The sequence below is a fragment of the Leopardus geoffroyi genome, chromosome D4, assembly GCF_018350155.1.
Source record: "Leopardus geoffroyi isolate Oge1 chromosome D4, O.geoffroyi_Oge1_pat1.0, whole genome shotgun sequence".
In the NCBI taxonomy this organism is placed as follows: Eukaryota; Metazoa; Chordata; class Mammalia; order Carnivora; family Felidae; genus Leopardus; species Leopardus geoffroyi.
Genome location: NC_059342.1, coordinates 26,933,124 through 26,945,397, shown reverse-complemented (window position 1 = coordinate 26,945,397; position 12,274 = coordinate 26,933,124). Strand labels below are relative to the sequence as shown.

Here is a 12,274-nt window from a genome sequence, read left to right as displayed (position 1 = left end):
GTCAGCACAGAGCCCAACGCGGGGCTCTAACTCACAAACTGCAAGATCCTGACCTGAACTGGAGTCAGACACTCAACTGACTGAGCCACCCAGGCGCCCTGAATGTTTGTTTATTTTGGGGGAGAGAGAGAGAGAAAGAAATCATGGGTGGGGGAGGGGCAGAGAGAGAGGGAGAGAGAGAATCCTGAGGAGGCCCGGGGAGCGAATCCACAAACTGTGAGCTCATGACCTGAGCGGAAACCAGGAGTTGGCTTAACCGACTGAGCCACCCAGGCACCCCCTTATCAACATACTTTGTAAAGTTACATTAAGTTTTAAAGTTCAGGCGTACTGGTGGTTAAGTTAATAATCAAAAGCCTTTAAAAACATTTTCCTGAAGTGCTCAGATGTGTCCCAAGTCCATCTCCTGGACTGAATGGCACTTTGGCATAATATCAGTGATTTGTTTCTGGGTGTCGGCATTGTGGACGTTCTGTTTCTGTGAGATTTTAGTGTCTTTCTGAATTTCTGCAGTGACAATGGAGTACTTTTATTTTTCAGCTTTACTGAAGTATGATTGACGATCATTATGTGAATGTAAGGAATAAAATGTGATATTTTGATATGCCTGTACCTTGTGAAATGATGTCCCAAATCAAGCTAGTTAATGATTCCTCATCCTTCTCTGTGTGTGTGTGTGTGTGTGTGTGTGTGTGTGGTGAGAACACTTACAATCTTCACTCTCGGCAAGTTCCAGGCATACAGTACGGCATTAGTCACCACAGCCCCCATGCTGTCTGTCCCATCTCCAATTATGACAGTCTGTTTTAAGCAGATGACTTCCATTGCGTACAAAAACCCTACACTTTTACTTCTCAGAGTATTTTTATGATCACAACAAAATGATGAACTTCTAGAAAGTTAGCTAGACCCCATAGTAGGATAGTATAAACCAACTTAGAGACTGGAGAGTAAGTTGTAGTCTGTGTATTTTTTCCCCATAAAGGCAGAATAATTCCAGTACAGGGGGTCTGGGATTCACAGGCAACCAGCCACCTAGGAGCCTGGTCCTCTCTTCCATTTGCTGACTTCTCCCTAGTCCGTGTTCGAGGTCATACAAATTTTTCACGTAATTGTAGTCACCAGTAGCATTTTAAAATCATTTTTTCCACTTACTTGCATTAGGTGTAAATAAAAGTCTGTACTGCTCCAAAATGTTGTATCGTTAAAAATGGCTGGTTAATATTGTACGATTTGGTGGGGGCACCAAATTTAATTCACGATTTGCCTGTTTGGATATTTAGGTTACTTCTAAGTTTTGGTTGTTATAACAAGCTTGACATCAATATGTATAAGTTTAAAAAATTATTATTTTGGATTATTTCCTTCTAAAAAGGACTCACCTGTAGGTTTAGTGTTTTATAAATTGCCAAGTTGCCTTCTGAATAAGGTTCCTCACACCGCTGCCCTCTTTAGGATTCTGAAGTCCTTCCAAAAGATTGTCCCCCCCCACAAAGCAATTTTTTCCTGATCGCTTTAAAACCAAATACAACTAAAACCAGGAAGCCCCAACTATGTAAATATTCAGAGGACCTGCACCAACAGTCAATACAAAGGAAACATAATTCGAAAATATGCATATGGGTTGCCTGGGTGGCTCAGTCAGTTAAGCATCCGACTCGATTTCAGCTCAGGTCACAATCTCATGGTTCATGGGACTGAGCCCTGAATTGGCTTTGTGCTGACGGTGCAAAGCCTGCTTGAGATTCTCTCTCTCTCTCTCTCTCTCTCTCTCTCTCTTTCTTTCTCCCTCTCTGAAAATAAATACACATTAAAAAATACACATATGAAAACTTAGCTAGGCCAGTGGTTCTTAATTTAGGATAGCAATTCTGCTCCCAGGAGACCTTTGGCAATGTTCAAGGACCTGATGCTGAGCATCCTATGATGCACAGGGCGGGCCCCACAACAGCATCTTTTTTCTGGCCCCAAACACTAGTAGTGCTCAGCAGAGAAACCCTGAGTTAGGCTAGTAATCAACAAGATGCATTCAGACAGAAGTGAAGACTGCCCCAGTCTTACTATTCATCCTTAAAAGATACCCTAATGCACATTTTCCATCTATTGATTGAAATAGGATAAGCCATTAATGGCCTCACTTGATAAATGTTGACCCAGATGAGGTTGGCCCAGCCAGAAATCAGAAATCAGCCAGGCCCGGGGAACGGGGAGGGCAGCTCTGCTCTCCATGGAGGAGCAGACAGTGAGCACAATGGCTGTGCATGCTGGCCTCACTCTTTTTCTCTTAGAAGGTCGGAAGCTAGATTGCAGCTCTTTCTAGCTGACCTCGTATATTGCAGTGGTTGTGCCCAGAGCCTTGTCCCAGATACAGCAGGTTTCGTGGGGATGACGTTTGTGGAATGCTGGAAGCTAGAATGAGTTATTCTTAATTTCTTTGAAATACAGACCCATTCTGAGAATCTGATAAAAAGTTATGGGCACCTTGTGAGCCATATATTCAAAGTTGTGCATTCAGTTCGTGGGACACCTGAAGCATACCTTCACCCCCTGTGAAGACACCCTGTCTGGCCTAAACCTTTTATAGAAGGCAGTCCTGGCAGTGAAAAAGCCGACAGCAAGGCCAGGGTTCCTGATGCACAAGTTAATATTCTTTCTTTAGGATCAGAGGCGGCCCGCATCCCCACTTCTCACGCCTGCACCTGTGGCAGACATCACTAAGCGATCACTGTATTGATCCACACACTGCTTTGCAGGCTCTCTCCCCAGAGCACTTAGGGTTGCTTTCTCATATGAACTGCTTGTCGTCTCATCTCCACACCATGAGGAAATAGTTTGCAAAAGCTACTGCTGGAATGCAACAGCACCAGTCGGATGATCAGTGCCCTGGATGATCGGGTGACCTGCCTTGATAGATCCCTGTACCGTGTACATTCCATTTACAGCGACTCCACCCGTTAACAATAATCACTGGTGGGCGAGTCCTGTGTGTCTCTCCTTTTAGCTCTAGTTAATGACTGAATGTTCACCACATGCGTGGAAGAGCAAGCTTACCCGAGGCCTTCAGGAAGTAACACTGTCACAGTCCATATGACCTGCGACTTAGAATTGGAGCTTCAATCTGAGGTTGTTCCCTTAATGCTGTTGAGCTGGAATGTGGAAAGCTGACCTTCATCCACAAGGCTGGGAGAGAGAGGCTCTTTGTACTTGATTTTGGCAGGGCTGAGAGCAGATGAAAACAGTACATTGTTTCCCATTGGTAGGTTTTTAAAGGCTCAGGAATGGCTGTGCACCTGTTCACTTGCTTCTGGGATATCGTCTGATAACAGTGAATTGGAATGGTTAGTACTTTGAGGACAGAGATCTCTCTTTTTGTTCTCTGTGTTGAAGCTACTGGTCTTACCACCGGGGACTCGTGTGTTTGTAAGAATTTTATTAAAATGAATTTTTCAACAAGCCTTCTCTTGTTCTGTAAGCCGTCCAAGGTCAGGAAGTCTGTCTTTCATTGATGCCCTCTCCCTGTGGGTCATTGAGAGCCACTCAGTCCTTTGAACTGAAGGGCACATTACAGGAGTTCCAGGCTAAGTGCGCCCATACCTGGCTCCGAAAGGCCTGTGACTCAGAAGAGGTGGCCGTGTCATAGAGGTCTGGCACAGAGCCAGGAAACCCCAAGTCCCTTCTGGGTTCAGTCTTGTCACTTTCTGTCCTCTGGCTCTGGTCAGTGTCAGACTTTCAGATCACCTCCCAGCTTCCTTATTTGTACAAGTGGGTAATTCTCCCATCACTTTTCAACCCTGACACACAAGATACTCTGAAAATAAATCCTATGCAGAAAGCTAACTGTGATGCTTCAGAATATCTTAGCTAAATAGGGGCTCAGTCTGAATTAGATTATATGTTCCAACAACAACTCTCTGACACCAGCTGGGTGGGTGTCCTCCAGCTCAGTTCATTTTTATTTTTATTTTTTAAAAATAAATCTTCGGGGCGCCTGGGTGGCGCAGTCGGTTAAGCGTCCGACTTCAGCCAGGTCACGATCTCGCGGTCTGTGAGTTCGGGCCCCGCGTCAGGCTCTGGGCTGATGGCTCAGAGTCTGGAGCCTGTTTCCGATTCTGTGTCTCCCTCTCTCTCTGCCCCTCCCCCGTTCATGCTCTGTCTCTCTCTGTCCCAAAAATAAATAAACGTTGAAAAAAAAATTAAAAAAAAAAAATCTTCAATTTTGGAACAGTTTTAGGCTTACATAGTTGCCACAGAGAGTTCCTGTAAACCGCAGAACCATTTTCTGTATTGTTAACACTCCTACATGGATGTGGTGTACTCGTCACAATTAATTAGCCAGTGTGGATACATTATTATTAACTAAGGTTCATACTTCATCCGTGTTTCCTCAGTTTATCCCTGATGTCCTTTTTCTTTTCCAGGATCCCCCATTAACATTTATTCACCATGTTTCCTTAGAGTCCTCTTGCCTATGACAGTTTCTCAGACTTACTTTTTATAATATTGATAGGAATACTGGTCAGGTATTTTGTAGAACAATTTCCAGTTGGGCTTTATCTGGTGTTTTTCTCATGGTTAAACTGGGGCAACACATTTCCAGGGGAAGGCCACCGAAGTAAAGTGCTGCTTCCATCAGCCTGATATCAAGGGGACTTACTGTCCATAGGGCTCGTCACTCTTGTTAATCTTTACCTTACCGAGGTGGGGTCTATCAGGCTTCTTCACCGTAAACTTACTGTTACTTCTCCCTCTGTGCTGCCGTCTTAGGAAGTCAGTGTGCGTAGCCTACACTTGAAGATTGGGGTGTTACGCTCCATTTCCCCTAAGGGCAGGGTGTCTACATAAGCTATTTGAAATTTTCCTGCACAGGAGATCTGGCCCTTCTTCTTACATATCTAATTATTTATATCAGCGTGGACATAGGAATATCTATTTTATACCTTGGGTTATAATCCACTACTATTTTATTTATTTTTTGCTCACATTGTTCCAGTTTTGATCATACTCCCAGCAGTGTGCCCTGCCCCCTTTTTGAGCACTCCGTGACATTCTGGCACCAGAAGACACTCCAGACTCATCTTCTGTGTATTCTGGAATCACCCAATCAGCCATTTCTCTGAGGAGCTCCTGGTTGCTTTTTAGTTGGAGAGTGGTGCTAAGAAACCAAGATCTGGGGACTGGGTGTGTTTGTTGCTGCTGGGGTGGTGGTGTTTCTGGGCCCTATCAGCTACAGAGTAGAGAGACCTGTGTGTGTGTGTACTAACCTGGGTTATATGCAGACATTGGTAAATGTTTCTGTATGTTTCCAGCTGTATTCATATTAAACCAAGCGTGAATTCATGCTGGTGTCTCCAATTCTAACCCTTTTAAGTTAATATAATAGTATATAATTGAATATGTTCTCAACTTGGGACTGTATGCAATCATTAATATTTTGTGGCTCAAAATATTTTTTTTTAATTGTTTTTTTTTTCAACGTTTATTTATTTTTGGGACAGAGAGAGACAGAGCATGAACGGGGGAGGGGCAGAGAGAGAGGGAGACACAGAATCGGAAACAGGCTCCAGGCTCTGAGCCATCAGCCCAGAGCCCAATGGGGGGCTCGAACTCACGGACCGCGAGATCGTGACCTGGCTGAAGTCGGGCGCTTAACCGACTGCGCCACCCAGGCGCCCCTCAAAATATTTTTGAAACTGCCTATGGAAAAGACTGGCCATTGCTTCTCTAAATCTGTTATTTTTTTATCCCCCAATGTAATTCTGCATTCCTAACCCTCCTTTCAGTTAAGTATGGCCCAGTGACTACATTCTGGCCAGTGGGGGAAGGTAGTGGTAGCGTGGGACTGTAGGAAGGCTTCTGAAGATGAGGACAGTCCACCACACCCTCCTCTCCTTTCCCTTTCCTCTTCGTTTCTTCCTGCTGCCTGGGACTCACACAAGAAGGCTTGGACTCTTCACGGACACCCTCTGATATCACCCCATGGGAAGAGGATGCGTTCCTGTCAGGTGTGGGTGGAAACACAGGCTTCCCACGTGCTCTCCAGTGACACCACCATGGTGTTCTGTGGATCCGAGGTCCCTGGCCAGTCTGCCTTCTTCTCTCTACTGTTTAGTCCTTTTATGTTTGTTTTAAATACAATGCCCAGGGTTTTTAGTTGTGCTTAATCGGAGGACTAGGGAAAAATACATCTATTCCATCTTTCCGGAAGCGGAAGTCCAGTTGGATTTTGACACTGTCCAGAGTTAGCACAAACCGCACAGGTTACAACGGGCTTTGGTCCCAAGACTCTCCCCTCTTCACATGACACCCACAAGTTCTGGGTGTCCCCAGGCCACCTGAACTCTGCTTCCTGTACTGCTCAGGGTTGATAATTCTCTAGAATGATTCACAGAACTCCTCAAGCATGTGCTGTACGTACAACTGCAGTTTTATTGTAAAGGATGTAACTCAGGAACAAGTTACATGGTAGAGACTCGGTTTTAGGGCATTTGTGGGGGAGACAGCTCCTTTCCTAGTGGAATTCGGTGCTACCTTTCTAGTACATTGGTATGTTCACCAGCTGGGAAGCTTGCCAAGCCTCATCACCCAGAGATTTTATTGGAGGTTTTATTACATAGGCACAATTGATTAAATCATTGGTCGCATGGTTGAACTCCATCTCTACTTTCCCCATTCCATGGAGGTTGGGGGTGGGGCTGAAAGTCCAACCCTATAATCATGGGATTGTTTCCTCTGGCCACCAGCCCCCATCCTAAGGCTTCATGAGTCAGCGAATTAGCATAATCTGAGGTCTGGTCCAGAGAGACTCCCTTTCACTAACAGAAGACTCTCCTATTACTCAGGAAATTAAGGACTTTTAGGTGCTCTGAGCTAATAGCTGGGGACAAGACCAAATGTATGTATTTCTTACTATATCTTAGGTTGTATATATATTTTTAATTTTAACTTATTTTAGAGAAAGCATGAGTCAGGGAGAGGGGCAGAGAGAGAGAGAGAGAGAGAGAGAATGAGAATATCCCAAGTAGGCTCCACACTCAACATGGAGCCCAAGGTAGGACTTGAATCCACAACCCTGGGATCATGACCTGAACTGAAATCAAGAGTCAGACACTCAACCAGCTGAGCCACCCAGGCGCCACAACACAGATTGTATTTTTTTAAATACTTTTTTTTCTAACCAATAAAATTCACTTGTTTTAGAACAGTGTGACAAATTTTTAGTGAGTTTCAGTCAACTGGTTTTCTTGCCACTTAATAAGTGAAACACACACGTTGCCCTGCCTTACGTATGCTCTTGAGATACAGAGCTGGAAGCAGGAAAACGATGAGCTCTGTCTCTTATTGACACCGTGGATTCCATGGTCATGGCAGGAAACACTTGGTGTATAGACACATCCCTAAATATTTGTCTTTTTTTTTTTTTTTTGCTTTCTTTCACCAAAGGAGCCAGTGCATCAATCAGATGAAAGAGGTGAAGGAGCAGTGTGAGGAGCGAATAGAAGAAGTCACCAAAAAGGGAAATGAAGCTGTTGCTTCCAGGGACCTGAATGAAAAAAAGGACCAAGGCCAGCAGGTAATCCTCGTTTTTGTTCTGTCCAGAATTTCCAGAAGGCTTTCTTCCCCTCAGTTCAGACATTCACTTCCCTTATCTGCTGTCTGATTTGCTCTTACCTCTGCCGTCCCTGGTAGGTTTGGTTCCCTGAGACATACCAGCCTTGTCTCTGGACACTGGGACTCTGACCGGGTATGCCGGGCTCTGACCCGACCCCGTGCTCAGGGCTTTACCAGGGTGACTTTACCAGGGTGACTCCACAGCCACCCTGCGAGAGAGTTGCTGTTGTTCTGTTTTGAAGGCCCTGAGCTCATGGAGATGGTTAAATACTGTGGCCCCTGCGCCAGTAGGGTCAGTAGGGGGGCCGGGAGCCCATGTTGGCAGGGTGCGTGAAGTTTGGCCCACGAAGCTGCTGCTCGAAGCCTTCAGGAAATCTTCGCTTGTTAGTCTTAACTATAACCGTTTTATTGAGAGGTAATTTTCATTCCATACATTCACCCGTGTAACAGTCACAATTCATTGGTTTTTAGTATATTCAAAAGTTGTGCAACCATTACAGTAAATTTTAGAACATTTTCATTACCCCCAAATAAACCCATAATTGTTAGCTCTCCCATCTCATCCCTAGAAAACCATTAATCTACTTTCTGTTTCTATAGATTTGCCTTATCTGGACATTTCATGTCAGTAGAATCATATAATATGTGGCCATTTGTGTCTACATCCTTTCACTTAGCATAATGCTTTCAAGGTTTGTCCATGTGTTTGTATGTATGAGTACTTCATTGCTGTTTATGGCTGAATAATATCATGTGTGTGCACCGCACTTTGTTGATTCATTTGTCAATTGATGGGGATTTGGGTTATTTCTAGTTTTTGGCTTATTATGAATAATGCTGCTGTGAACATTCATGTAGACATTTTTGTGTGGACCTAAGTTTTCATTTCTCTTAGGTATATACCCAGGAGTGGAATTGCTGGGTCATATGGTAACTCAGTGTTTAATGAGAAACTGCCAGACTATTTTCAAAAAACAATCACACTCTTTTACATTTTCACCAGCAATTTGAGGGTTCCGATTTCTCCACATCCTTGCCAACTCTGGTTATTATCTGTTGTTGTCATTATAGCCATCCCTGCGGGTGTGGAGTCCTATCTCATTGTGGTTTGTATTTGCATTTCCATAATAACTAACATTGAACATCTTTTCTTGTGTTTTATTGGCCATTTGTATATCTTTCTTGGAGAAATGTCTATTCAGATCCTTTGCCCATTTTTTAATTGAGTTTTTTAATGTTTTATTATTATTATTACTATTATTATTATTATTATTATTGAGAGAGAGACAGACACACACCAAGCAGAGAGAGGCAGGGAGAGAGGGGAACAGAGGATCTGAAGTGGGCTCTGTGCTGATAGCAGCTAGCCCAATGTGGGACTCGAACTCACAAACCGTGAGATCATGACGTGAGCTGAAGTCAGATGCTCAACTGATTGAGCCATCCAGATGCCTCTGATTGAGTTATTTTATAATTGAGTTGTAGGAGTTCTTTATGTATGTATATACATACACACACGTATGCATGTATATACATATATATATATATATATATATATATATATGCACACACACACACATATATATGTATAGAGAGAGAGATATCAGCTACATGACTTGCAAATATTTTTTCCCATTATATGAGTTATTTTTTCATTTTCTTCATGATGTTCATTGAAATATAAAAGTTTTTAGTTTTGACGAAGTCCAGTTTGTTATTCTGTTGCTTCCTATCCCAAGGTCATGAAGATTTATAATTTCTTCTAAGAGTTTTATAGTTCTTAGCGCCTACATTTAGTCCTGTGATCCATTTTGAGTTAATTTTACGTATATGGTGTGAGGTAGGGGTCCAAATTTATTCTTTTGCGTGTCAATATCCAGTTGTCTCTTGGCACCTTTTTTGAAAAAACAATTCTTTCTTCCACCGAATTGCCATGGCACCTTTGTTGAGAATCAATTTACTGTAAATATGAGGGTTTATTTGTGGACTCTCAGTTCTGTTCCATTGGTCTGTTTGTCCCCTATGTCAATACTATACCACCATGATTACTGTAGCTTTGTAGTAAGCTTTGAAGTCAGGAAGTGATGAATCATCCAACATTGTTCTTTTTAAAGACTATTTTGACTCCTCTTTGTTGGTTGACTTTCCATATGAATTTTAGGATCTGCTTGTCAATTTCTTCAACAAAGTTGGATGAGATTTTGACTGAGATTACAGTGACTCTGTAGATCAACTTGGAAGTATTGCCATCTTAACAACAAAGGACATCTTTTGTTCTATGAATGTGGGATGTTTTTCCATTTAATTAAGTCCTTTAAAAATCTCTTTCAAACATTGCTTCTCAACCTTTTGGCTAAGATCAAGTGTAAAAATCTCTTTCAAACAATGTTTTGTAGTTTACAGAAGTCTTGCACTTTTTTTTGTTCAGTTTATTTGTATCTTTTATGCTATCATAAATAGAATCGTTTAAATTTTATTGTCTTACTCATTGCTAGTGTATAGGAATACAATTCACTGTTCTATATTGATATATATATATATTGTATTGCAGCCTTGCTGAACTTCTTTATTCTAATATTATTTGTTGGTGTGTGATTCCTTTGGATTTTCTGTGTACAATATTATGTCACCAGAAAAGAGAGATAGTTGTACATTTTCCTTCCCAGTCTGGATGCCTCTTATTTCTTTTTATTGCCTAGTTGCCCTGGCTAGGGCAGTGCTAAACAGAGGTGGAAGGGCAGACATCCCTGTTCTTGATCATGGAGAGAAACCATTTGGTTTTTATCATTAAGTCTGATGTTAGCTGTGTGTTTTCATAGATGGACTTTATCAAGCTGAATAAGTTCCCTTCTGTTCTTAATTTGTTGAGTGTTTTTATCCAGAAGAGGCATTGGATTTTTGTCAATTTTTTTTTTTGCATCTATTAAGATGATCATGTGTTCTTTTGTCCTTTATGTTGATATATTACACTGAATGATTTTTGTATGTTTAACCTTACATTCATGGGATTTATCCCACTTGGTCATGGCATATAATCCTTTTATATGTTGCTAGATTTGATTTTGCCAGTATTTTGTTAAGGATTTTGGTGTCTGTATTCTTAAGAGATATTGGTCTGTAGTTTTCTTGTCTTTGGTTTTGGTATCAGGTAATATTTGTTTCATAGAATGAGTTGGGGAGTATTCCTTTCTCTTATTTTTTGGAGGAGTTTGTGAAGAGCTGGTATTGATACTTTAAATGTTTGCTAGAATTCACTAGTGAAGTCATCTGGGCTTGGGCTTTTCTTTGGAGGACATTTTAAAATTACTAATTCAATGTCTTGTTGTAAGTCCACTCACATTTCCTACTTGTTGAGTCAGTTTCGGTAGTTTGTATTGTTCTAGGAACTTGTCTGATGTCATCTAAGTCCTCAAAGTTGACATGCAGTTGTTCACAGTATTCCTTTCTAATATTTTTGTGTAAGTTCTAATATTTTATTTGCATTTATTTTATTTTTGATTTTAGTAATTTGAGTTTTCTTTTTCTTGTTTAATCTAGCTAAAGGCTTGTCAATTTTGTTCTTTTCAAAGAATTCACTTTGATTTCATGCATGTTTTCTGTTGTTTTTCTATTCTATATTTCTTAATTCCTGCTCTGACCTTTATTATGTCCTTCCTTGTTTTAGGTTTAGTTTGCTCTTCTTTTTCCAGTATTTTAAGGTAGAAGATTAGATTACTGTTTTGAGATCTTTCTATTTTTTTTCCTTAATATAGGCCTGTAAATTTCCCTCCAAGCACTGCTTTAGCAGCATCCCTTAAGTGTGGTATGTTATATATTTGTTTTCATTTTTCTCTCTTATTTGCATTTATTGTTTTTTCTTTGATCCACTGGTTATTCAGGAGTGTGTTGTCTCATTTCTACATATTTGTGAATTTCTCTAATTTTATCATCATTGATAATTGCATTCCATTGTGATTGACATCATACAAAGCATGTTCTCCGATCATTTCAAATTTGTTGAGGATTGTTTCGTTGCCTAAGTATGTTTCTCCCTGAGAATGTTCCATGTGCATTTGAAGAATGTGATTTGCTCTTGTCAGGCCAGTGTTCTATAGAAGTCAGCCTGGTGTGGTTGGTTTATAGTGTTCGGGTCTTCCTTGTCCTTGTTGATCTTCTGCCTACTTGTTAATACAGTATTGAAAATACTTTCTGGGAGATCTTAACCTCAGAGCTTGGATTTATGCCAGCTGGTAGAGCATGATCGGTGTATATCATAGCATTTCTCAAGGTTTCAGTGCGTTGACTGTCAAAAGAACATCCACTCCTTGCTTGGGATTGTTGTGAGGTTAAGGTCACGGAGCCCCCTGGCCGTCCTGTGCTCCTGTTTCAGCTCCGAGCCCCCGATGAGCCTCAGCCCAGGCCACAGGAAGTCGACCTGCCCCAGGCAGAGGTGCCACCAGTGAAAGGAAACATGCCCAGTGATGGCGAGCCCCAGACACCAGCCCCCAGTTCTGAGGTGGCTTTGGATTTGAGGAGACGAGGTGAGAAAGGTGAGTGAAGCTTGGTAATTCTACACGGAAACCCTCTGCAAAGCCATGTGATGACAGCTCGTGTCCAATATTTGTGCACGGGGCCTCAGGACAGAGTGTCCCTGCTGGAGGCAGTTGGTGAGCTGGGTTTGGGCTGC

General features: G+C 41.9%; 1 protein-coding gene across 1 annotated transcript in view; it reads left to right on the top strand.

Moving 5' to 3' along the window:
* The window catches only part of GOLM1 (golgi membrane protein 1), a 57,776-nt gene that overhangs the window by 34,201 nt on the left and 11,301 nt on the right, over positions 1-12,274 (top strand). Inside the window, exons 6-7 of the mRNA XM_045469010.1 lie at positions 7,441-7,570; positions 11,978-12,137. Of these exons, the coding sequence (XP_045324966.1) occupies positions 7,441-7,570; positions 11,978-12,137 (290 nt within the window). The remainder of the gene's footprint in view (positions 1-7,440; positions 7,571-11,977; positions 12,138-12,274) is intronic.